This window comes from Denticeps clupeoides, chromosome 4 (assembly GCF_900700375.1).
Source record: "Denticeps clupeoides chromosome 4, fDenClu1.1, whole genome shotgun sequence".
Classification (NCBI taxonomy): Eukaryota; Metazoa; Chordata; class Actinopteri; order Clupeiformes; family Denticipitidae; genus Denticeps; species Denticeps clupeoides.
Window position 1 is genome coordinate 30004092 of NC_041710.1, and position 26261 is coordinate 30030352.

Here is a 26261-nt window from a genome sequence, read left to right on the forward strand (position 1 = left end):
AGCAGATGTTCTGATACTAAAGCATTGTTTTATAATGATCATTTCAGCTTTGCTGGTAGCAAACACTGTGCTGGTTTTTGACTCTGCTGTGATATTTGAATTGGTGGTGGTGGTGGTGGTGGTACGTTGATATAGTTATTATTATATTCCCTACATGAGGCCTGAGGTTGCAGTGACGTGAAAATGTGTATGAATCACTCAAACGTACTCTCAATATCAAAGATGGGTTGCATTTGGTCACAAGGTGGAAGTCTTCTGTACATTGAGAATTGTTAGTTGCACCTCTGATCTCAGCACAGTGCGTATAAAGCACCATAACAGAACTACTATTTTCTTGAAAAAAGACCTCAGAATCTTTTGTAACATATATTTTTACAACAGTTGATATGTCATGACAGCATTTAGAATACATTGTTCTTGATCGTTCTTAATGTCTGAATGGACTTCAATTTTTTTGTACTTTTATATTGTTGAGCTTTTTTTTTTTTTTTACTTTTTGAACTATTTCTAAGCTGTCAAAGTAATAAACGGTTTGTTCAGTGTTGATTGTGTGTTGTGTTTAGACAAATTTCATCATCCACAATAAACAGGCGATAAAAAACAGTGATGCTAAAATAGATGCAGTGCATGAGCAATGTTCGATAATGTCACACACACTGCCAGTCAAAAGTTCGGACACACTTACTATTTTATGGGCCTTGCATTTTTTGCATTACTGAACAAAACCACAAGAATAATTTTGTGGAAACTAGAGATTTCCAATTCTCAACTTGATCCATAGGAGGTCCAACTACTTCCAGCCCGCTGCAGCTCAGCTCAAAGCTCAAGTAATCAGCCAGTATCATTCCATGATCAAAACTGTCAAAGACAGAATGTCCAGGAAACAAGAACATGTGCTTCTCAGATGTGCACATCTACTTAAACTATCCAAAGAACTTAATAATACATTTCCATCACAATTTACCACAAGATTCTCCTGTCTATCCTGAAGAGACTTAGCATTGAGTCTCCAATTAGAATCACAGAAGCTACATTTGGCCAGATCAGCAAAATTCTCATCTGTTCTTATCCTCCTTGACCTCTCTGCAGCATTTGATAGTGTTAACCACAAGACTCTCCTGTGTATCCTTTGGAGACCTGGAATTTGGGGCTCTGCATTGCAATTTGTTTCAGACCCTGATGAGCGGTCTTACCAAGTGACTTGGAAAGGATCCACATCTGTTTCACAAGGACTCTACTGGCATCCCTCAGGGGTCAGTACTTGGTCCTCTCCTTTTCTCCCTCTACACAAAATCACATGGTGAGGTAATTTCCTACCACTACCAATTATCCTACCACTGCTATGCCGACAACACACAACTCATCTTCTCTTTTCCTCACACAGATATACCTCCCGCCTCCAAAATCTCTGCATGTTTAACTGACATTTAATCTTGTATTAAATGTCAGTCGCTCAGTATTTTCAAATGGCAGCTTAAGACCTTCCTCTTTAGACTAACTTGTGACTTTATTATAGTCTGATTTATGCAAGGAAAAACTAAAACAGAGTGAATAAAATGATTGAATTCGTGGTTTGAGTCCTAGTGAACCAGAACTGATTACTTAATTGATGAAAAGCCCATTGAAATATGAATAAACAGGACTGTGAATAAACAGGACTGTGAATAAACAAAAAAAATCTGTCCACCACCTTAAATTAGACAACGTGAATAACGAAGCTAAAATTCTTCTAGTTTTCTTTCAAATCCTTTTGATTTCTGCTCTTGGAAGGGGGGAGTCTTTGAAACATAAAAGTGTAATATTTCCCCAGATTAGCACATGTATCAAGCAGATGCATTCTTAATTTTGAAGTAATTAAAATGAAATGAAATAAAGCATAATTGAACTTGTTTGCTACATCACACAATTGTAATTCGATGGCAAAATTCCCACATCTTATTTTACATTTCAACATCTTATATAAGTTTTGTTTTGGCACAAATGTGATTCCATATGGGTGTTGCCTGCACACATGTTCCGAAGGTGGATAAAATAGGATCAGGTGAACTCAGGGGCCGGTGTGGGGGTGTTAGAGTACCCCCGCCCTGAGTCGATGCTCCTGCTGTGCCAAGTCACGAAAGGGAGGAGCCGATGGGAGGACAGCCCTGACAACGACCGCGGGAGTCCCGACGAGCCCACCAGCCCACTCATAGATGCTGCCCTGTCGGAACCTGCTCCCTGTGAAAGCTGAGCATCTCCAGGCTGGAGCCATGATCTTGGAACAGTGTGCAAACTGGGTAAAGGCAGGACAGGACCCTCTGGACCCCGAATGTCGCATTGCTGGCTAAAGAGGGCTTGGGTCGCATTGTGCAATGTGCGCTGTGATGCCCCATGCCCCTTAATAGAGGCAGTCATTCGTTGTGAAGTGCTGCCCATGGCCCTCCGGGGTCATCCAAGATGAAGCCATCTAGCTGGTAATGTGGGGGTCCTGAGGGAGGCACGAAGGGGTCAAAGGGCAACCAAGTGAATAAATTAGGATCAGGTGAACATTGGAGCCACAGAGCCCCAGTAGACAATTTTACAGTGGCATTTTTCTTATTATGACCACGAGAACATGCTCTAACAGTGAATAAATGCTTGTTTCTTCCCATTTTCCTTATTGTCCAGATTGTTTATTTCAAAATGGCTAGAGAATCTGAGAACAGGAACTTTACTTTACTATAGCATTTTTAAAAAATTAGTCCTTGAATATGACCTAAAAGTACATTTAGGATTTTGAGACCTGCAGCATTAACGCACTTTCATATGTTCGATTGCTATATAATAACACATTTTTTGTTTGTCACAATTGTAAACTTTTTGGTTTACTTTTCACAAAGGAATGGAATTATTCTTTATTATATTTACGCCATTTATCAGACGTCCTTATCCAGAGTGACTTACAGTCAGTAGTTACAGGGACAGTCCCCCCCTGGAGACACTCAGGGTTAGGTGTCCTGCTCAGGGACACAATGGTAGTAAGTGGGATTTAAACCTGGGTCTTCTGGTTCATAAGTGAGTGAGCGGTGTCGGCCGTCGGGAGGTGTCTTTGTCTTCCCCAGACGGGAGGCACCGGGGGCGTGACGTCAGAAACAACAGGTTCTGATTGGTCTGTAACAACTTCCTGTAGGCCAGGTGTATAAAAGATTTGTTCACATGTGGGAAAGGGACTGGGCTTTCTTGCTCAGGGGTTTTTCCATCGGAAGCCTTCCGGCTTCCGAGACTTTTCTCTTCTCCCATTTTTCTCCTAGCTTTTCTCTCTCTTTCTCTCCCTTTACTCTTTCTTTCCATTGGTACCTTTTTACATACAATATTCACATGTAACAGCAATAAAAATGTACCGGTGTTAATAAATTAGAAACTGTTCATTTTTTAACCTCTATTGTGCCACGCCTCTCTCTGCCAGGTAACATCAAGTTGGAGTGGTTTGAATACAGTGCTTTTGTTGGTAGAGAGAGAGTTTTTGTACACTCTGTTCTCTCACCACAGTCTTTTTACAGTGTCAAGCATGCAGCAGCTGTGCTGGGTGTCACATAAGCTGAGGCTTTGCTATAGTGAAGAATTTCTTTTAAGAATTTGTTGGTTTCCTTAAATAACTAAAGAGATCAGATTATTAAAATGCCTGAATTTGTGAAAGGAAATGGTTTCCTAAATATAAAAAATAAATTATTATTCCTTTGCATCTTTCATTTGGTGTAAGTTATGACTTATATGAATGTAATACATTTATTAACAGGTCCAGTGGAACGGTAGAGTCTTTCTTTTGCAAGAAGCAGTTGGTGGAGCTGTAGGAAAAATCTGCACCAGAGTAGTTCCCCCTGTTCCTCAAGTAATGTGGACATTTAGTGTAGTCCAGGATCCACGTGGCAAGGTGAAATATTTAATAATTACATACATTTATAATAAATAAACAAAAATCAGTATTCTGGTACACTGTAAGAATAAGCTCCTGTTAACAGATTCCCTAGACATTTTGAAACAAACTAGCTAGACTACAAGGAAAATGCAGGAACCAAGCATTTATTCACTGTTAGGACATATTCCGGGGTCATTCCGGAGAATTTTGGTATTCTGTCGCAGTCAGTGTAAGGTCCTGTGGTCAGATTCTCTAGAGTCTATATGTTTTGAAATAAGCTGTTATATAAGGAGGGCTCCTGCAAGTGGGTGGGGCCATGCAATATGTTGGAGGGCCACACCCATAATCATACAACTGGGGTTTCATTCCAAGCAACTTTGCTTTCTGTGAGTGGACATCATTTTGAACGCAGGCATGAATGAGTTAAACAAGATCTAATTTTCTTCTGGTCTCAGATATAATTTACTCATGTAAAACCACGCCCAATTTCATTTTACTTCCCTGTTAGCAATGTGGCCATAACCAAAGCGATTAGGAATTTGGAGGATTTAAATTTTATATTTGCTTATTACTAGTAGTATTAAGTTATTAAATAGTCCAAAAGTTTGGACACACCTTCTCATTCAATGTGTTTTCTTTATTTTCATGACCATTTACGTTGGTAGATTCTCACTGAAGGCATCAAAACTATGAATGAACACATGTGGAGTTACGTACTTAACAAAAAAAGGTGAAAGCACTTGTTGGCCCCTTTGCCTTCACTCTGCAGTCCAGCTCCGGTGACTGTGGAGGCCAGGTCTCCACTTTTTGTTAAGTACATAACTCCACATGTGTTCATTCATAGTTTTTATATATATCTGAATGTTATTTTTAATTAGGTAGACGTCAGACGTAAGGTCGATACTCCTTACCAGGTGGTGGCGGTAGTTTTCCACGTGCCATAAAAGCTACAGAGGAAGAAGCGGAAGAAGAAATTTAACAGGAAACTCCAATTAATTGGAATAGAATGGAAAATCACACGCGAATCAAGATGTCTCGGCCGGTTTCAGATTTCCAAGTCCAGGTCGCTTCCGTAATGGATGCCTTGATGAAAGTGGCGGTGGTGGAAATAACCAAACTTTTCGAAGGTTGCTACAAGGATCAAGCTGAGACAAAGCGCAACGAGAGCTCGGTTCTCCTGCACGACCTCACCGCGGACCTGGAAAACGCGCTCCGACGTCCGGGGGAGAAACACTTCTGCAGCGTCGGCGTGCAAGTGGACGAGCACGTCAGCGGGCAGGAGGAACGCGGTACGCGACACTTTTACTCCACCGTGCTGTGTGGCTGCTGTGCAAAAATGCAGCTTCCAAGCGTGCAGCGCTGTTGTGTGCAGGCTGCAGGCGTCACGCAGGGTCGGCTGATCGGTTGCATTTGTTTAAAGTGTTCGGGGTTCCTACTGTTATTGAAAACCTGGAAGAGTCATGCAATTTGTAAATAGAATTTTCCATGCCTTGAAAAGTTTTGGAATACGATATAAATAAGTCACGGCAAAAGTCGTTGAAATCTACTGCACGCTCAGTAACTGCAGCAGGCAGTCCAACTAGCACTGGTATCGATACTTAAATCCCAGTTTCGCGGAATTCGCCGGTGTACTTTCGAATCAGGCTACCCATCGAGACCTCCTCCCGAACCTTTCTGCGCATGTGCAGTTTCACATGGTTTACAACACCTGAACTCGCTGATTTAACTTGCTTTACGTACGGTTTGGGTCAGGGGGTCTTTTCACGCTATGGAGGCCTAACTCGATGAAGTGGCTCAACTCGACAGAACACCGGCAGACTGTAGCAATTTTAAACAGGCTTGGCTGCGGGCAGCCCCTCCCCCGGCTACCTGGAGGACCCAACGTTTACATGACACACTAAGGCCCCGTCCACACGGAAACGTTTTTGTCTGAAACGGTTACATTTCTGTCCGATCTGGCCTTGGCGTCTACATGGATTTTCTGAAACGGGGTCCTAAGTGGATTTCTCTGTTCTGTGTCTCTGTGTGGAAAGCAGAGCAGCATTTTTTTGTGAAAGTGCTGACGTACAAATGTGTCACATAACTCACCGGGGGACGCTCAGTCCTCGGGTTCACGTCGCACCGACTCAACTCGACCCAGCTCAGCTATAAAAAGTAAAGGCCGAACGTGGCATGTGCCGCGCTCACCGTGAGGTTGCTGTGGGGCCCAGCACAAAAATCAAAGACTGACAGCGGCTTTATTCCAACCTGACTTATCACCCTGAACGCATCATAACACGTTCATGATCGTGCTTCAGTGGCTGCAGAACCTTGTAAAGCAACTACAAGAAATCCTCTCTAATGAAAAGCCGAGGCTGGAGACGTGTTCTGGCTGTTTAACACCTCGCAGTGGAGAACTAGGCGTGAACACAGGGAGTTACAGCGCCACCTTAATTAAGGACGCATTCGCGGCGTTCTCTGCGTCTACGTGTGGACGACAACATTTTAAAATAACGAAAACCGTTTTCAAGCTTGCTGGAAAATGTAAAAAGCCAGAGAACTGTCTGGAAGTATTTTGTTTCGGGTTCAGGCTTTTAATAATTTTAGTCGGGTCTGCTAGGGACCAGCTTTAAAACCTGTCCTTTCTGTATGAGCTGCTGCTTGTAAATTTGATTTGTTCTCATTATTGCGTGACCGATGCAAAAATGCTGAGGAGGTGAAACTGAGTGTACCGCATTCAAAGAAAGCCATATTTGTCAAGTCTGATGTGGTTTTAGCCCAATTACAGCGCTCTTCTGCAGCATGAGAAGCCAGGAGTGCTTTCTTTTAGTTTTGTTCAAAATCACTAAAATACATGTATGTTTACTTGTTTATTCATTCATTTATTTGTGTAGTATATAGTGTTCTGACATTTTTAAATATTCTACTGTGTACAGACTCACGTTGCTGATGGCGCTGAAGTGAGCGTCTTACTCGAATAGTCCGCTCTACCTGAAATGCTCCACCGTAAGCTGCAATACCTGCATTGCGCATGTAGGGGTGATAGTTCAGCTTACAGTCACGAAATCTTTTTCAGAAGGAATGTTTTGGACCGAAGCGTGACCGCGGGGGGGCTGGGATGGGCGAATAAAAAAAGCACATTTGCTTTCCAATTGGCCTATTTGAATTGGGGATTTATCAGTCAGTGCCTCCTTCATAGGGATGGGCATCGGTAAGGTTTTAACGGTATACTTCTATTGATACCACTTATCAATTTGGTACTCTTATTGGTACTTTTTGTTGTGTTTTGTAATTAAAAAAAAAAAAAAAAAAGATTGAGAACCGAAATAACACTTTATTATTTAATGTTTGAGCAATTATCTATAACAAACAAAACCAATGATTGTTAAACAAATAAACAAAATAATTTACAATGATTTAAAGGAACATGGTTGGAACATGCAGGTAGGCTGCAAAGGAACTAGCAGCTTTTAACCCTTCTTCTAGAGAAACATCAACAGATTGGGACCGATGACACGGGTGAAGTGTAACCGTACTTTGGATCATTTGGCTTTCTCCTCCGTCGGCACTTCATAAGCACGCGAGCTCTGTGTACTGCGGAACAGACAACATTTGGTGGGTGAGAGTGCGAATAACGAATATTATCGCAAATTACACTAGGTAAAATATGCTCGGTAGGGCTGCAACAACGAATCGATTGAATCGATAAAAATCGATTACTAAAAGAGTTGGCAACGAATTTCCTAATCGATTCGTTATGTTGTGCGACGCGAAGACGTTTGATTATTAAAAAAAAAACTTTATTTGAGCGCGGAGCGGAGTGAACACACTCGGTCTCTCTCACGTACAGATGCTAGCAGAGTTTGGCGCCTCATAGACAGACAGCGCGGAGCAAAAATAAAAAAAAAAAAACGAGCGGAGGTAGAGGACAGATACATGGCGGAGGCAGAGAAATCTGCGCGAAAATATGCAAAAGCGACATGGCACGGCACGGGAGCACCACGGCAATGATCCAGCACCTGAAACGCAAACATGTTGGAGTGTTTGAGGAGGAAGAAGGGAGTTCAGCAGCAGGGGAAGTCGCTACAGAATCCTACTTTTGTTCCGTTTTGAAGTGAGGAACGTAATGTCCCTGGTGCTGGTGTTTAACTCGCTGCGGAGGAGAACTAGACAGGGACGTACAGCGCCACCTACAGGTGTGGAGGGGGGATGAAACAGCGTTCGGACTGTTCTCTGCGTCTCCGCGTGGACGACTCGCCAATTGTGTCCCTGAGCAAGACACTTAACCCTAAGTTGCTCCAGGGGGACTGTCCCTGTAACTACTGATTGTAAGTCGCTCTGGATAAGGGCGTCTGATAAATGCTGTAAATGTAAATGTTTACCCGTCATCCAGCTTGACAGGCATGACAAGTTAGCGTTAGCACATTAATAACAGTAGTAAAGCAGGGGTGCTATAGTTTCTTTGCATTAAAAGACTAAAGACATGTTTTTATTCACTAGCCTTTTTTGGACCATTCATATTTCAATGTGTTGTCATGTATAGCTACACTGCAAAAAAAATCTTTTCTTACCTAGTAGTTTAGTCTCGTTTCCAGTCCAAATATCTAAAAAATCTTAAATCAAGATTTCTAGACAATATGGCATGACAATATATGGCATGAGAAAATTAAGTGATGCTTAAAACTTCTGTTTGAGATTATTTCCTACCCCTTTGGCAGATCATTTTGCTTGTTTTAAACAATCACTGAATTTTGAGATGTTTTATCAGAAAACAAGACATCATTTATTATGCTTTTTCATGTGTCTAGTAAATGTATCTTGATTTAAGATTTTTTTAGAGATTTGGACTGAAATCAGGACAAAACTACGAAGTTAGAAATGTGTGTGTGTGTGTGTGTGTGCCAGTGTGAGAGTTTGTGCATCTGCAGTGTAGTGTAGAGAACAAGTTCTGACATTCAAACAAATCCTGTTAAATTTTCTGATTTGTATTGTCCTTTATTTTTTTTCATAAATTATTTATCGTTCTGGCAGCTCAGGTGGCACTTTATTTAAATAAAAGTCTATATTTGGCAGATGTAAAGCATACATGTGTATGTTTTTTGTGTTAGTCCATTTTTATTTTATTTTATTATTATTATTATAACAGCTCAAAGAGCAACATTTTTGTGCACTTTCTAAAGATTTTGGTTCTGTTTTTGAATAAAGGGTTGGAAATGAATGCTTTTCTTGTTTTGTTTTTTTTTTTCTTTTTTTTAAATCCGATTCTGCGATTTAATCAAAAAAATAATCGACATATTAATTGATTATTAAAATAATCATTAGTTGTGGCCCTAATGCTAGGTAATCTTTATTTGACACTATTCTTTTAACATCTCCAGTACCGACAGCGTCAGATCTTAACGACACTTGGCTGATTTGTAATTAGGCACCAGGACTGATTTAAGTACCAGGTTTCCGCACCCATCCCTACTCCTCCACTAGACCACACTGTGCTGCTCACAGTTCACGTCGCCACGTAAAGTGAAGTGATTGTCACATGTGATACACAGCGTATTTAGTAGGGGTGTTGAAATTAATCGTATAATTGATGTGTTGCTATCCAGACATGGACGATTCTACATCGGTGCACTGTAGAACATAATGGATTATATTGGCGGCAGCATACAAATTTATTTTCTGGCAACAGCATAAAAATTCTCGTTAAAAAAAGAAGTGCAGGTAGTGATTGTGGCGGCCTGATCTGAGTACAGCGTACCCTCCGGGTAGGAGTTTTACGCTGCACGAGTCTGAGTGTCCAGACATCTACAACACAACATTTATCATCTTACCAGGAGTTTAGAATTTTTTTGGCCTAGACAGGTCAATGGTACTATTTCTAATAGTTAAGAATTTAGAGTGGACTCTGAGATCACCGCTATATAAAGATTTTTTTTGTCTCATAATGTGAATGAGTGTGTGTAGTGTGCTGACTTGTCTCGTTTCTTATTGTTAAAAGAATGTATTCAGGCTCCATGTCTCCCAGCCCCTACATGCTCTGGGCGGAGCCTCATCAAAGTGGAGGGCGGGACCTCTTCACAGTGGGACCAGGAGGAGAAGCCCTGGCTCACCTCACACACCCCTCCAGTGGGGACACTGCCTGAGCTTTCACTCACCCTTCCCAAAGATCAGGTCAGTGTGGTGATTTTTTACTTCTGCTGGGTTCGTGTTCTACTCATGTTCACCTCATCCACAAGAAATTCAGTCAGAACCACAGTCTTTTTTTTGTTTTTTTTTGTCCACAACCTTAATTATTGTGAAGGGCCTGAAAGTGTTTTTTGTAACTGAAGAGTTGCGGGTTGAAATCCCGAACCTCCAAGGTGTCACTGAGATCCACTTGAACAAGGTACTCTCCCCATACACTTCTCCCCAGGCGCCTTTCATGGCTGCTCACTGCTCACTAAGGGTGATGTGTTAAATGAAGAGAACACGTTTTGTTGTGTGCAAGTGTATCTCAATGACAAAAAAAAAAAATTCACCCTTTGTTTTAGGGCTGCACAATTTGGGGGGAAAAAAGACATATTGTGATTATTGAGATCAATATTGCGATATGATAAAGGACACTTGCTTGTATATCAATGAAAAGTCGCATACTAATAGTGAAATGTTTAATTTCAAAGTGAAACATACAAACTACTTATAACAACCTGAAATGCCCAGTGCTTTCAAAATACAATATTCTACAAAATTAAATAAATCACAAAAAACTCTTTTACATTACTGTCGAACGACAAATCCTGGTAAGGCTAAACAACTGTTTTGATTATATTTGGCCATTATAAAATCCCATATTATAGTTCTTACATTTAACCAAAACGTTGTTTGGAGGCTGACTTGAACACAGGGATGCATAGCTTTGCTAGCTTAGCTAAGGTTAAGATTTATAAACTGAGGTGAATTTCTTTAGGAAACCTTCAAAGTTTGAAAAAAGTTAACTAAACAGCTAAGAACAGTCTAAATAGTTAATGCCTACGTTTAGCCAAAACGTTGTTTGGAGGCTGACTTGAACACAGGAATGCATAGCTTCGCTAGCTTAGCCTAGCTTAGCTAAGGTTAAGACTTTTATAATGGCCAAATATATTCAAAACAATTGTCCAGCCTTACCTATGAAATGTAATCCCCCGGGATCTGGTTTGGAGCGTACAGCGCTTTGTACAGCCCCAAGCAGCACAAGAGTGAGGCATTTTTATACACTTCTCTCCATACACATGTATATGCTTCACGTCACAGCAGAGCCTATTGCAATATGGCGGTGACGTTGACGTACGATGCAGCGCGTCATGCACCGTCTAACCATATGTCTCCAAATCAAAAGTCATGTGACCAAACATGTCACCTCCGACTGAAGTGAGACTTCAGTCAGCTCGCAAACTTTGAGGGAATGGATCGGATATGTTGCCGATCCAATCCATGTACTAATAATTTAAATCGCGTTCATGTAATCGCACAGACTGACATCGCCATTTCGATTAGATTAATCGTGCAGCACTACTTTGTTTCAAAATAATTATTTGGGGTTTTTTTTCCTTACAGGAACATCACAAAAGAGATATTAGAAAATAATTGTCTATAATCGTACTTATTGTAATGATAATAATAATAATAATAGTATGAAGCTTTTAATCTTGTTTGAGATGGAAGAGCCCCATTGTGAAAGGATTGTGACTAATTACGCATGAGCATTTATCAGCAGAGAAAGTTACACAATACTATACATGGTGAGACACATGTTCTTCTGTTTTAACCAATGAGATACAAGAACTCAGCAGTCGCTGAGAGGGGAATTCCTCCTTATATTAAAAGCTCTGATATTACTGAATCAACAACACTATGTGTTGTACTGATAAAACTAGGCATGTGTCATAAAAATAAAATGAAACATGGGTCAATCTATCAGTAATGGCGCATTGTGCACTTACAAGATTGCTAAGACCAGCATGTAGAAATGACTCACAGACAAGAAACTGAAAATATTACTGTCGCCCTCTAGTGGCTTGCTGCAGTACAGTTAACTTGAGTATGTAAACATTGATAAAGGCAAAAAAACTAGATATTTGGAAGGGAATGTATATATTAAACAATAATATATACACAATATTGTATTTTATAAGAGTATCTGGCTCGCACAGTGTCTTGGACAAATGTAGTTAACGACCCGATGCAGTGTCTTAAAATTGATAAAAGTGGTCTTACAAAGTCTTACATTTGGCTTCCTTAAACCTGCAGATACCCTGCTTACACAAAACAATGATCATCCTAAGCAGAGCAGTTACAAAAGGAATTTGTCACATGGTGGAATAATATAAGGACAACCCCTCTGTGTTTGGTCTAAGGGGCAGTGGTTGGCCTAGCATGTAAGGAAGCAGACCCATAATAGGTATGTTGCCAGTTCAAATCCTGAACCACTGAGGTGCCACTGAGCAAAGTTCAGTGCCCATGCACTTCTCCCCTGGTGGCTTTAATGGGTTAAATGCAGAGGACACAATTCAGTGTGTGTGCTGGGTGTCACATGTGACAACTAATTTTTTTTAAGTGAAGTGATTGTCACATGTGATGCACAGCACACGGTGCACACAGTGAAATTTGTCCTCTGCATTTAACCTATCACCCTGAGTGAGCAGTGGGCAGCCATGACAGGCTTCTTCTGTGTGGTTACTGGTCCAGGATGTGAACTTGACACTGCTAAAAAAAAATAAAATAAAAGGGGCGGGACACTTAAACAACACAGTGGCAGTCTGACTGCCATTAGGTACTGATGTGAGATCCTCAAACCCTCTGTGACACCATATGCTTGAGCAAGACGTCATGTGGCTGGAGTGTCAGCAGTTACTGAAAGACAAAGGCATTGTTTCTATGGACTGGCCCGCCCGTTCCCAAGACCTGAATCCAATTGAGCACATATGGGACATCATGTCTCGATCCATCCACCAACAGCACATTGCTCCACAGACTGTCCAGGAGTTGGTGGATGCTTTAGTCCATGTCGGGGAGGAGATTCCTTAGGAGACCATCCGCCACCTCATGAGTCCCAGGTTTTGTAGGGAAGTCATACAGACATGTGGTGGCCACACTACTGAGCCTCATTTTTACTTGTTTTGAGGACATTACATCAAAGTTGGATCAGCATGTATTGTGGTTTTCCACTTTAATTTTCTGTGTGACTCCAAAACCAGACCTTGATGGGTTGATCAATTTGTTTTCCATTGATAATTTCTATATGTGTGATTTTGTTGTCAGCACATTGTACAGAACAAAGAATATTTCCTTCATTCAGACCTAGGATGTCTTGTTTTTGTGTTACCTTTATTATTTGAGCAGTGTATAATTTATTAATGCAATATCTGAAATATTGCATTAATATTTAAAACAATTGTAAGATATAATGAAATGTATTTTTATTTGGTTGGATTTTGAATAATGTTCTGTGGGTTGCAGAAGTTACCTGTTCCTGTACATATAGTTTACTTTTTAAAAATGCAAATAACTGCAAAAGAAAACAGAGCAGTTAATTTTTTGATTGCACCTTGTGTGGTAATAATGTACAATGGATCTGACATTGCGCACCTCTGAAGCTTTGACGTGTGTATAACAGGCATCAATATTTTACATTCAGGCTGAAGATGAAATGGAAGGGACCAACGAAGCTCCCAGCACCGAGCCCACAGTCGATCCGGGTGCGGAAGCTGCTCCGGGTGCGGAAGCTGCTCCGGGTGAGCCTGTTATCAATCACGAACCACAGCAGCACGGTTTAATAGGAAAAGAGTGTGTGTAGTGTGCTGATTTCCCTTGTTTTTTACTGTTGAAAGAATGTGTTCAGGCTCCATGTCTCCCCGCCCCCACAGGCTGTGGGTGGGCCATCGTTAAAGTGGAGGCTGGAGCCTCTTCACAGTGGAAACAGGAAGAGAAGCCCTGGCCCATCTTACACTCCCCTCCAGCAGAGACTCTGCCCGAGCTTCCACTCACAAAAGATATGGTCAGTGTAGTGAACACAATTTGTTGTGTGCGCTGTTTGCTACATGCTTGGTGCACCAATCATTGGCCCGATTTGGCCCATTCCTCTTTGCAGCACCTCTCAAGCTCCATCAGGTTTGTTGAGAAGCATTGGTGCACAGACATTTTAAGATCTCTCCAGAGATCTCAAGTTTGGGCTCTGGCTACGCCACTCAAGGACATTCAGAGAGTTGTCCTGAAGCCACTCCTTGGATATCCTGGCTGTGAGATTAGGGTCAGCTGAAAGATGAACGTCGCTTCAGTTTGTTTTCAAGAGCGCTCTGGAGCTGATTTTCATGCAGGGTGTCTCTGTACATTGCTGCAGTCATCTTTCCCTCTATCCTGACTAGTCTGAGAACCATCCCCACAGCATGATGCTGCCACAACCATGCTTCACTGTAGGGATGTACCACATACTGACATTTTTGCCGATATATTAACAAAGAAAAACTGAAAAATCACATGGTCCTAAGTATTCAGACCCTTTGGATCTGGCCAAGGTTACATAAAAATAAAAAATAAAAAAAATCCGTAGAGCTGGCTGACCAGCCAAACTGAGTTATCAGGGGAGAAGAGCCTTGGTGAGAGAGATAAAGAAGAAACCAAATATCACTGATGCAGTTGTAGAATGTAAACCATCACTGCAGCCCTCCACCAGTCGAGGCTTTATGGTAGTGGCCCAATAGAAGCCTCTCGTCAGTGCAAAATACATAAGCCTTTATGGAGTTTGCTAATAAAAAAACAAACACCCAAAGGACTCCAAGATGGTGAGAAATGAGAATATCTTGGTCATATCAGACCAGAGAGAACTTTTTGGCCTTAATTCTAAGTGGTATGTGTGGAGAAATCCAGGCGCTGCTCATCACCTGTCCAATACAGTGGGGGCATGATGCTGTGGAGTGTTTTGCAGCTGCAGGGACAGGATGACTGGTTGAAATCGGTCATTTTAGCTGCATGTATTGGTAATGCATAAACATTATTTTATTGAAGTGTTGCACAGTTTTGACACCCATTATACACTGGTGCAGTAGTTTTGACTGAATGCTTGTAGAGATCTCAGAATTGTTTTTTTTCTGTGTCCCGTGCATCACATGCTTGTATGGCTTTTGTCATAACTTTCTATTGAAGTACCCAGTAGTAAGGCACGGCAAGTACTACATACATGTCATGCTTGTTCATAGTTATGAACACTAGTTAAAGTAATTTAAAAAGTCTTGTGCATCACGTAGAGAATCGTCCTGAAGCTTTTATCTTGTACAAGATGGAAGAACTCCATGGTGAAAGGATTGTGTATTTTGCTCACAGACAATGCACAAGCTGTTGTATCAGAAGAGAAAGTTACAACAAGAAAGTTACGGTTCATGCTGCAGACACACTGACTTCTCATCAATGCTACTTCATCACTCAGTTAGCAGAGCATATTGACATATGATTGATAGAATAATATAACCCAGTCTTTTGTGTGGTTTCTGGTCCAGGGTGTGAAATGTGTATTCAATGAAATGTGCTTTATTTATTTATTTTTTTTTTAAAGTTCTGTAGGTTGCAGAAGCCACCTGTTCCTCTATATTTTTTACCCAAATGCATATTTTAAAAGAATGCAGATATACCTTTCAATACTTTTAAGGAAATTGTGCAGTTAATGTTTTAATTTACAATGGATCTGACATTGCGCACCTCTGAAGCCTTGACGTGTGTATAACAGGCATCAATATTTTACATTCAGGCTGAAGATGAAATGGAAGGGACCAACCAAGCTCCCAGCACCGAGCCCACAGTCGATCCGGGTGCGGAAGCTGCTCCGGGTGCGGAAGCTGCTCCGGGTGCGGAAGCTGCTCCGGGTGCGGAAGCTGCTCCGGGTGCGGAAGCTGCTCCGGGTGCGGAAGCTGCTCCGGGTGCGGAAGCTGCTCCGGGTGAGCCTGTTATCAGTCACGAACCACATCAGCCCGGTTTAACAGGGACGGACGGCAGCCTCTGCGTGGAGTTGACTGTGACGACCGCCCAGCTCAACAGTCGCAGTGACCCGGACCGGAAGCTTCTGCGGCCCTGCTCTGTGCATCTGGTCAACCTGCTGCTGAAGCCAAGAGCGAAGCGCAAGATGTCTGGCATCTGCCCCTGTAAAGGATCCCCCACCCCAAAAGACCTGCGGCAGCATCAGGGCTTCCACAATGGCCGCCGACTCTGCTGCTTCACCGCGTGCGGGAATGGCGTCTGGCGTCTCCAGGAGGTCCTCTCTCGGGGCCAGCCCCTCCTCTGCAAGGTCTGCGGCAAAAGGTTTGAGTTAAGGAAGTTCCTCCGGAGGCACAAACGCTTCCACACAGGGGAGAAGCCCTACGCCTGCACCATGTGCCACAAGAGCTTCTCCCTTCGCAAGAGCCTCCGTCACCACCTGCGGATCCACACCGGGGAGCGGCCGCACTGCTGCCCCCACTGCGGCAAGAGCTTCCGGTTGAAGGACAACCTCAATGTTCACTTGCGCTTCCACACGGGGGAGCGGCCCTTTGCCTGCTCCCTCTGCCCAAAGAGCTTCAGGATCTACAAAAACCTTAAAAAGCACAGACTGACACACTAGACCCTGTGAAACTGGAGTGGAGATTAGTAGGAATCTCTTTATATATAGCTTTCTATATTTCTTTTGTATTTGGGAAATAAAAACTCAAAGACCTGTTAGTGGTTATGGTTTATTTTTTAACACAAAAATGTGAATATTGTGTCTAGTCACCCTGAACATTCTAATGTATACTAAAAGCTATTCATGTAATTTTCTGAAGTGGCCTAGTAGTTAAGGAAGAGGACCCGTAATCAGAAGGTTGCCGGTTCCAATCCGGAGCCGCCAAGGTCCTACTGAGGTGCCACTGAGCAAAGCACCGTCCCCACACACTGCTCCCCGGCCACCTGTCATGGCTGCTCACTGCTCAGTAAGGGTGACGGTTAAAAGCAGAGGACACATTTCGTTGTGTGCACCTTGTGCTGTACTGTGTTCACAATGACAATCACTTTCTTTTAGTGTAGACATCTGTGTATGGCATCATGGTGGCTCTCCCATTAACACTTTCAGCAGAATTTCTGCTACAACTTTTACTGGTGGTATGTTTGTGTAGTGATTGAGGTTCCCTATGCCTGGATTGCAGTGAAGTGAAAATGTGTGTGTCATGACCGTGAGACACAAAGTACAAATTAGTACAGTTACACTTTATTTGCTATTTAGATCAACCAGTTAAAAATGAATGTTGGCTGCATATCAGAATAAAACACATCATCAGTACTGCCGATTTAATGCCGCCCTCCCCAATACAGACACAGCAAATAGTGACAAACTTCAGAGTACATGTAAAAACCAACAATTAGTCAAAATAGAAATTGCACAAAACACAAGTAAAACACCACCAATTCACACTCTGGGATTGTTGGGTGGGTAATAAATCAGCATAGTAGATCAACCAGGCTCATTATCTTAACCCCCGTACACACAGTCCTGAGTATACAATAACGCTTTTATATACAGTACAGGCCAAAGGTTTGGACACACCTTCTCATTCAATGTGTTTTCTTTATCTTCATGACCATTTACGTTGGTAGATTCTCACTGAAGGCATCAAAACTATGAATGAACACATGTGGAATTATGTACTTAACAAAAAAAGGTGAAATGACTGAAAACATGTTTTATATTCTAGTTTCTTTGCTCTGATTACTGCTTTACACACTCTTGGCATTCTCTCGATGAGCTTCAAGAGGTCGTCACCTGAAATGGTTCTCCAACAGTCTTGAAGGAGTTCCCAGAGGTGTTTAGCACTTGTTGGCCCCTTTGCCTTCAGTCTGCGGTCCAGCTCACCCCAAACCATCTGGATTGGGTTCAGGTCCGGTGACTGTGGAGGTGCATGTTGACAGGAATCACAAAAACCAGTGTCTTCATGTTCTTGTCCAGTTAGGAGGCCAGCTTGGTTTCCAGTGGGATCCACAGATAGAAGCGCTTGATCTCAGTGAGGTGATGATACAGAGGAACAGACAGCACACACACTATCCTCCATGGGTTGATTCATTTGATTTCCGTCGATAATCAGCAGATTCAACTATGTAAAGAACAAAGTAATTATTAGGAATATTTCATTCATTCAGATCTGGGATATCTTATTTTTGAGCATTGTATTTGATACTGCCTGTAAAATGTTTACCTTATACAGTTTTTATGTATGTTCTACAATACTTTATAAAAGGAACAGTTAAAAGAACTCATTGAAAACAACTAAATGACAATGACAATGTAAGTCAACATATTGCGACTCTAGAGCGTGGACCCCAAAGTTATTAAAGTAGGTGGCATTAAATGGAGCAACACAATATTTTAGTCCTCTGCATAACTGTTAGTTAAAATATTTTGTCATTATGCCAGAACTCCCCAACATAACCTCTTTATGTTTTGTATCATACGATTTTAAAGGTATAAATAGTTCTATAATACCTATATACTAGACCATGGGTCACTAATCTAGTGTCCTGCACATTTTGTGTTAACCTTCATTTAACACACGTCTCTACTGGTTACCACCCAATTTTTGAGTTGACACTTGAGTTGTGGAACACGGAATGCCACGTGCGTGAAAATATTCATGAAGCTTGGCATTTCCAGAGTCAGTGCCAGAACTCAATAATCTTTCAACACTCCTTAAATCAGTATCAGGGTTCTTTTTTTTTTTTCATCATTTTTTGATTCTGCTGATCGCTTCAGATGAAGGCCTTCCTTCGTTTCATCCCATTAGGGGACTCCACAGCAGATCCGCCGGTTTGATTGTCCACATAAAGATTTAGCAAAAGACACCAGGCCATTGTGCTGCAAATTTTTTTATTTCCCTGTATAGAGGAGGGCAGTGGCATCTCAACCAGTCACACTGCTCTCCTTCCACAGTAATGAATTATACAAAACAAAACAAAATCACTACAGATAGCAAGAGGGGGGACAAAACAATGACACCAAAACGAAATCAAATTAAACATGAAAGTAATTACAACAAATGATACAGCAGAATTGCTGGTTTCTGCTTTCAGGTTGCAGAGTAGAGGTGCATTTCACCTCTAGGTCTCGTTCTCTTAAGTACATGCTGAAAAATGTCTACTTCTTTCTGCAGTTGTGCTCATCTCAGTTTCTTCAGCACAGACATTCATCTAGTCTTATCATCACCTAGCTCCTTGCGTCTCAAGATTTGGGTCAAGAATGTTATGCAAATTGGAAAGGTGTCTTCTAAGGCCCTCTTGTGCTTGTTTCGCTTCCTTTAACTCACAGTTGTTGAGTTTTGGCTTCTGAAGGAGCACCAGGCCATGAACACGTCCCTGCAAAGAGAAGCAGAATAAGCATCAGGCTGCCTTCACAAGTGAAACTAAGATATGCAAAGAGGACATAGACACACACACACACACACCTGCAGTGTGAAACTACACACTCGTTGCTGCAGTACTCTTTATTCCAGTCCATGCTCTCCACTGCTGGATTGGTGCATCCTGCACGCACACACATACTGGGCACGAAGACCGCCTCTTCTGCACAGGCATCCACCTCCACCTCAGTCTAAAAAATAAAAAATCAGAACACTCCAGACAGGGACACGAGGGCTTAATGCAGGGACACGAGGGCTTAAATCAACACCAGTGTGGAATCAAAGTGCAGTGCAGTTTCCCCTACAGATTACAGTGGTGGCCTAGCGGCTAAGAAACCGGGCCCGTGATCGAATCCTGGGCTGCTGAGGCTCACCAAGGGTGATGGTTAAAAGCAGAGCACCATGTGAGGTGCCACTTCACTTTCAAAATTATATCTCATGTACTCAAAAGCTGACTGGATGAATTTACTTTTCAAACTCTGAGCACAGCCAATATAGTGCAGTCTAGGGAGTAAAAGTGGTTTATAGTAAAACGTTTCCCAAAATGATGAACAACTGCTGAGGATTGGCAATATTTTAATTACTTAACAATAAAGTGAAAAATCATAACTGCACTCCAACAGGACTCTTGACTAACTTTTTGCTCTGGTTGCACTCGTGCAGGTAACTTTTTTTCTTGGGTGCACTAGACCGCATTGAATTTAATAACGCTGTTTCACGGGTTTACTTGGGATCCTTTTTATACTACTGTCCATATACATACATAACAATCTGGTTAAAGTTCTTTATTTGAAGCACAATTCTACAAGATGGGTAAATTACCAAAAATGTGTTGGTGCTTAAAGTGCTTCACTAAGGTGAAATTAATCTAAATTAAAATAAGGGTGCACAAGAAAGTCCAGCAAGCACCAGGACTGTCTCCTAAAGATGATTCAGCTGCGGGGTCGAGGTGCCACCAGTGCAGAGCTTGCACAGAAATGGCAGCAGGCAGGAGGGACTGCTGAGGACAATCAGTCCAACAGTAAAGCATCCTGAGACCATTCATGTGTGGGCTGCTTATCATCCAAGGGAGTCGGCTCACTCACAATTATGCATAAGAACACAGCCATGAATAAAGAATGGTACCAAAACCTCCTTCGACAGCAACTTCTCCCAACCAACCAAAAAAGAGTCTGGTGAAGAACAATGCCTTTTCCAGCATGGTGGAGCACCAAGCCATAAGGACGAAGTGATAACTAAGTGGCTCAGGGAACAAAATATTGAAATATTTGGTCCATGGACAACACCCCAGACTTTAATCAAACTTGTGGTCAATCCTCAAGGGGCGGGTGGACAAAAAAAACCTACAAATTCGGACAAACTCCAAGCACTGATTATGAAGAAATGGGTCGCCATCAGTCAGGATTTGGCCCTGAAGTTGATTGACAGCATTTCAGGGCGGATTGCAGAGGTCTTACAAAACAAAAATGGCCAACACTGCAAATATTACATAAACTTGATGTAATTGTCCATAAAAGCCTTTGAAACTTATAAAATGCTCATAATTATAATGTACACTGGAGCAGCAAACTTTGTGAAAATCAGTATTTGTCATTTTCAACCCGAGCAACTTCGATTGAGAGCTTAGGTCACATGTACAACCAAATTGGTTGCACTCTAGAACCCTGTCCAAATGTACCTCTGTTGACGGGAACTCCTCTCTTACTGCCAGGCTGGGGGGTGAGCAGGCAGGGAACGACACCAGAGGAGACGAAGTGCTGAGGACCGGGGTTGTTGCCATGGTTACAGGAGTTGCAACATCAGCCTGTAAGGCAGCTGGCACAAACTTTATTTGTAAGGGGGTGGGGGCCGTGGCTGAAACGGATAATGGAATCTCCAAACCACCGGGCTTAGCCTGGAGACAGGGCAGTGCCGAGAGGCATGAGGGGTGCGCTGGGGAGGGCTGAACTGCTCCCACCATCATCACAGAGCTGGACACGGAGTGAATTTGGGCGTCGGCCTGGACCATCTGTTTGGAGATGATGAACTTGGTGACTGTGGGGGTTAGGCTGACAGGAGGCCTGGATCCTGGAGGTAGAGCGCCAGTCTGGGAGCGTGTTGTGACTCGTGGAACATCCAGGATAATGCTGGACATGCAGATGTCAGAGGTTTTGTTCTGCTCAGAGTTGTTCATGTGATGGGATGGGTGCAGTTGTCCAGGATGAACAGCAGAGGGGGGGTTCAGCACTTCAACAAAAGGCTGCGATCAGAAAAATATCAACATCAGCAAGAAAATCAGAACAAAAAACAAATTTACCAGTGTTCAGCATCAAGGACTGTGACTGAAAATTCAAATAAGCAACCCTGCTTTGAGGATAATTTATCCTGTCAGTTTAAGTGCAAATGGTTTTCTACACAGTTCACATCGGCATTCTTATGTAACATGACTAAATACAATATGTAGTCCGGCTCCCATTAAACTAATAGATTATGACAGGAACAGAATTCTTTTTTTTTTTGGGTGTATAAATTTGTGCTTTCTTATGTTACCCCAAAACCATGATTGTACTGTGGGGAGAGAGAGAGAGAGAGAGAGAGAATATATTCTATTTATTTCGATGCAATGTAGTAAATGACTATGGCGTAAACTGAGTATAAATCCTACTGTTACTGTTAAATAGAGATTATGTATTTCGCTTTCGAGGTTTGTAGACAGTTCTGACAGTTCTGCTCCCCCCACAACTGCAGATCTGTGATCAATATTATAAATAAGTATATTTTAAAAGTAAAATAATTTACTATGCTAACCATTTGTTACATTCGTTATATTGGTGTCATTTTATGCAATAAATAGATGAATTTTGCATTAAGTAATTTGGAAAAAATTTATTTTATTGTATATCATGATACATCTTAAAAATATCACAGTATTATTTTTAGGCCATATCACCCAGCCCTCGACCGCAGTCCTTCCAAAATATGTAAAACAATTCAACAACCCCTAATAAAACCAGAAACTTCTGTTCAGTCAGTGAATGTGTCAGGTCCCATTTGCAACTTTGTGTTGCACATTTCCATGCACAATCATACTTTATATTTAGTGCATAAAGTTAATTCTGATCATGTGATTCAGAGTGTGTTCTTGAACTTTTACAATACTTTTATTATGGGTATGTGCATCACCTTAGAGGGGTCGTTTGCTCTGTAGGCTGCAAGTGCCTTTAGGTACTCTTTCTTAGCAGCTTCAGTCTTCTTTCTGTACACCTTTTGGTAGATAGAAGAAAGCACTGCGTATAGTATAAATTCTTACTATTTCAAAAAGCTATCATCTATTATTGGTCAACTATATTTATTGATATTTCAACTAAACAGATTCTTAAAATCTACAAAACCCTTAAACCCTGTTATTCCTTAAAAGGAGAAGTAACACATTGGGATCATATTCTAATCTACTGGCAGAGAGTGTGCCGCCCTCCATTATTAGCAGTAAGTAAATTAGAATGACCTCCTATAGAATGAACACCTAAACCCTATTAATAGACATACACTTAACCAAAACCACCAATTCAGTCATTTTACCCTAAACACTTAACTGTGAGACATGTATATATGCTTCTATGAGAGATGCTGTACCTTTTTCTGCTCCTCACCCAGACTGTCCCACATAGAAGCAACTATTCTGGACACCTCTCCAAAGGTGGCACGGGGGTTCTGCCCCTTGATGGCAGCTTGGGTGTCTCTGAAAAACAGGGCGTAAGCAGACACTGGCTTCTGGGGCTCGTTGGGGTCTTTCTTCTTCCTGCCCCGCTTAACTAGAACCAAATCCGCTCCCACACCAGAGGCAGGCACCACAGCAGGTTTGCCCTCAACTATCCTCACCATCGTGGGTGGGGTGGGGACGGTCAAGGGCTGAGCCGCCGCTGCTGGGGGTGCAATGTTGAGGGGACAATCCATGGATCCCACAACAGCACCCTGCAACAGTTCAGTAAGGAGACAAAATTCAACCATCAGACCAGGCACGTGATCGTAAGGAAGAATCTGGACCGGCCAAACCTGATTTCCGTCTTCAGCAGGGTGGGATCTAGCACACAGCAGTGGGTCCACGGACCTGGAGCAGGTAGCAGTGACTGCACCGCCAAGGCCCAGGTTCAACTCTGATTGGTCAATGGTAGCGAGCTGGGCAAAGCCTTGCAAGTTTGAGGTCATCTCACTGAGGGGAACATCAATGGTCACAGGGGAGGAACTGGTGAAGTGTTGGCCCACTGACCGCACTAGATCCTGGTGGCAACGAAAAGGTGAATTTTTTTTAAGAAATGCTGCACGCTGTTCAATGCAGGCAAATATTAAATTTCAAATGATGAAATTTCAGTGCCTTACTATTCCCAAGGTGGAGCTTAGAGCACCTCCATCAGACTGAGCCAAGACACTCATACTCAGGGGCTCCAAGGAGTGTGATGGTGGGGGAACTAACACGGACACAAAAGCAGAATCTGCCGCGCACCTACTGAACGTGCTGCTGCCCACCGGCCCCTCCGCATTCCTACACTCAGCTGCCAGCTCCCTGAAATGAGCTTCCATGTCCTCCACGCTGAGGCCGGCGTCCAGGGAGATGGGGGGGATTTCAAACTCCTCATCACCAAGACTGGGGGTATGAAAGGTCTGCTGAGAATCGGGCGGAAAAAGAGAAGGCAGGTGATACAGTGAAGACGACACGAGTCCTCTGCATTTAACCCATCACCCTTAGTGAGCAGTGGGCAGCCATAGCAGGCGTCCGGGGAGCAGTGTGTGGGGACAGAACCTTGGCGGTTCGGGATTTGAACCCACAACCCTTCGGTTACGAGTCTGCTTCCTTGCCTGCTAGGCCACCACTACCCCATACAGGACTCTCTGTATTTGATTCAGGACTGGAGAGAATCAGAGAAACGTACTTCAGCACACAGGAACGGATGTCCTGCCCCACTGATGGTGACGTAGCAGTCACTGCCACCTGGGAGCTGAAACTCAGAATGTCATTTTCAAAGTCACATGAAATAACAGAATTGAAGAATGAAGTAGGGGCAGTGGTGGCCTAGAGGGTAAGGAAACAGACCTATAATCAGAAGGTTCAAATCCCAAACCGCCAAGGTGCCACTGAGCAAAGCACCGTCCACACACACTGCTCCCCGGGCGCCTGTCATGGCTGCCCACTGCTCACCAAGGGTGATGGTTAAAAGCAGAGGACATATTTCACTGTGTCACCATGTGCTGTGCTGCAGTGTTTCACAATGACAATCACTTCACTTTCACTTAACTGTAATACTGATATGATGTAATACCAATACACATTAACTGAAGTAAATGCACATGAGTGTAAGGCTACAGCTTGTAGTATTAAAACAATAAAACTGTTCACAGCAGTGTCTGGCAGAGGAACCCTCAAAAGATCTCCAGCAAGTCCAGTGTTTCTCAGTGTACAGGGATCACAGAGCGACTTATAATCAGTAGGGACAGTCCCCACTGGAGACGCTCAGGGTTAAGAGTCTTGCTCAGGGACACAATGTTTGCAAGCGGGGTTTGAACTTGGGACTTTGTGGTCTTCTGGTTCATATGTGAGTGTGTTATTTCCACAGCTTTGACTGGGCATGAAGCATCTATAGTAATAACTCCCACTGTGGCGAGCAGAGTTATGAGCTAAAAACATTTAGCTCTTTCATTTAACATTAATGTTCATGAAATATGTAATAATGTTCCTAAATATCATTTATGAAAATTAACATTAGTCAATGTGAGAGAAGCCTTCAGCTGCTTAGAAGTTACTATTCCATGCTTTGCTCTTGGACTGGAGACAGGGCATTTCCTCCATCTGTCTGTCTGATGGATTGGTGGAGTCCAAACTCTTTAGAGATGGTTTCCTAATCGTTTCCGGCATGATGAGCATCAACAACTTGAGGTCCTCAGAAGTCTCCTTTGTTCATGCCACGATACACTTCCACAGACATGCACAGTGAAGAGCAGACTTTGGTAGATCCCAGTTCTTCTTCCTGCTCACACCTGACTGTCATCCCACTCAACACCCGACTAAATTCTCCTTCAAACTAACTGCACTCACAAATATGAAAGGGAAGTGGTTGTCACTGTGAAACGCAGCACATGGTGACACGACGAAACGTGTCCTCTGCTTTTAACCATGACCCTTGGTGAGCAGTGGGCAGCTATGACAGGCGCCCGGGGAGCAGTGTGTGGGGCACCTCAGTGGCGGATCGGGATTCGAACCGGCAACCTTCTGATTACTGGGCCGCTTCCTAGGCCAATCACATGCAATATCATTTCGATCATTTTTTTCCTCAATAAATACATATATACAAGTATTTATCAACAGATCATCTGATTATGTTTTATGTAGGACTATTCTAAAGTGTTCATGCTGACATTTTCAAAAACGTCTGGATCTGTATTTCTAGCACTTCACATTTTCCCTGTTCAAGTGTCCCCTGACCTGCCGACAGTTTCTGCAAATTCAACTTTTATTGGCTCATCCTAAACCCAGACACGACCTCCCCCGAATAGACGCAGTGGCCTGACACAGAGTTCTGTCCCCACATCCCCGGTGAAACGTGACGGGAGGCAGCCACGTCTGCTCTGTGGACACGAACCTTGCTGACGGACCCGTAGCCGCCGAACGCCGACGCGTCCAGGAAGTCCGTGGACAGGTGCTGCCTGGAGGCATCCGACAGGTCCGGGTAGAAGTTGAGGTCCATCGCGACGGCGTGGCCGAGCTGCGGGCTGCGTGGAAGCGGGTGAAGGTGGGGCTGTGTGGCAGTGGGTGCAGGTGGCGCTGGGTGGGAGTGGGCGGGGCTCGGTGGGAGTGGGTGCAGGTGGCGCTGGGTGGGAGTGGGTTGGGCTGACAATGGCGACAATGACACTCCTTTAAAATCTACAAACGATTTATACCCAAAAATTGGCCATCAATCCTGCTGTTTTAAAATGTCTGACAACTTCTTAATCTGGAAATAAACTAACAAATTAGACGTCAAATTGTCAATAGAGTGACA

General features: G+C 42.9%; 2 protein-coding genes across 5 annotated transcripts; one reads left to right on the forward strand and one right to left on the reverse strand.

Moving 5' to 3' along the window:
* Nucleotides 1-4837: 4837 nt before the first annotated feature.
* On the forward strand, nucleotides 4838-16476 carry LOC114787705 (zinc finger protein 500-like). 3 transcript variants are annotated; one of them, XM_028975516.1, is made up of 6 exons: nucleotides 4838-5163; nucleotides 9849-10021; nucleotides 13503-13599; nucleotides 13732-13862; nucleotides 15606-15666; nucleotides 15703-16476. In XM_028975516.1, exons 1-6 carry the CDS (start codon nucleotides 4881-4883, stop codon nucleotides 16449-16451), a joined length of 1494 nt encoding a protein of 497 aa, XP_028831349.1. In that variant the 5' UTR covers nucleotides 4838-4880; the 3' UTR covers nucleotides 16452-16476. The 3 variants fall into 3 exon arrangements, with proteins under 3 accessions (XP_028831349.1, XP_028831350.1, XP_028831348.1); XM_028975517.1 differs by having other exon boundaries at nucleotides 15721-16476; XM_028975515.1 differs by having other exon boundaries at nucleotides 15606-16476.
* Nucleotides 16477-18967: 2491 nt separating this feature from the next.
* Nucleotides 18968-25976, reverse strand: tox4a (TOX high mobility group box family member 4 a). Of its 2 annotated transcripts, XM_028977982.1 has the most exons (9): nucleotides 25863-25976; nucleotides 24159-24224; nucleotides 23608-23892; nucleotides 23284-23508; nucleotides 22864-23202; nucleotides 22414-22494; nucleotides 20930-21490; nucleotides 19297-19442; nucleotides 18968-19207 (listed from the first exon to the last, which is right to left on the reverse strand). In XM_028977982.1, the coding sequence occupies exons 1-9, from the start codon at nucleotides 25965-25967 to the stop codon at nucleotides 19150-19152; spliced, it is 1866 nt and encodes a 621-aa protein (XP_028833815.1). In that variant the 5' UTR covers nucleotides 25968-25976; the 3' UTR covers nucleotides 18968-19149. The 2 variants fall into 2 exon arrangements, with proteins under 2 accessions (XP_028833815.1, XP_028833814.1); XM_028977981.1 differs by having other exon boundaries at nucleotides 22864-23508.
* Between the last annotated feature and the right edge of the window lie 285 nt (nucleotides 25977-26261).

Excerpts from the sequence above, each read along its gene's own strand:
- tox4a (XM_028977981.1), bottom strand. The coding sequence starts at position 25,967 with ATGGACCTCAACTTCTACCCGGACCTGTCGGATGCCTCCAGGCAGCAC. Across the intron at positions 19,443-20,929 it reads AGGAGTTCCCGTCAACAGAG|ACTGAGGTGGAGGTGGATGC; the intron begins GTACATTTGGAC and ends TTTATTTTTTAG. Across the intron at positions 19,208-19,296 it reads TGTGTAGTTTCACACTGCAG|GGACGTGTTCATGGCCTGGT; the intron begins GTGTGTGTGTGT and ends TTCTCTTTGCAG.
- LOC114787705 (XM_028975515.1), top strand. The coding sequence starts at position 4,881 with ATGGAAAATCACACGCGAATCAAGATGTCTCGGCCGGTTTCAGATTTC. Across the intron at positions 10,022-13,502 it reads TCACCCTTCCCAAAGATCAG|GCTGAAGATGAAATGGAAGG; the intron begins GTCAGTGTGGTG and ends TTTTACATTCAG. Across the intron at positions 13,600-13,731 it reads GGGTGCGGAAGCTGCTCCGG|GCTGTGGGTGGGCCATCGTT; the intron begins GTGAGCCTGTTA and ends CCGCCCCCACAG.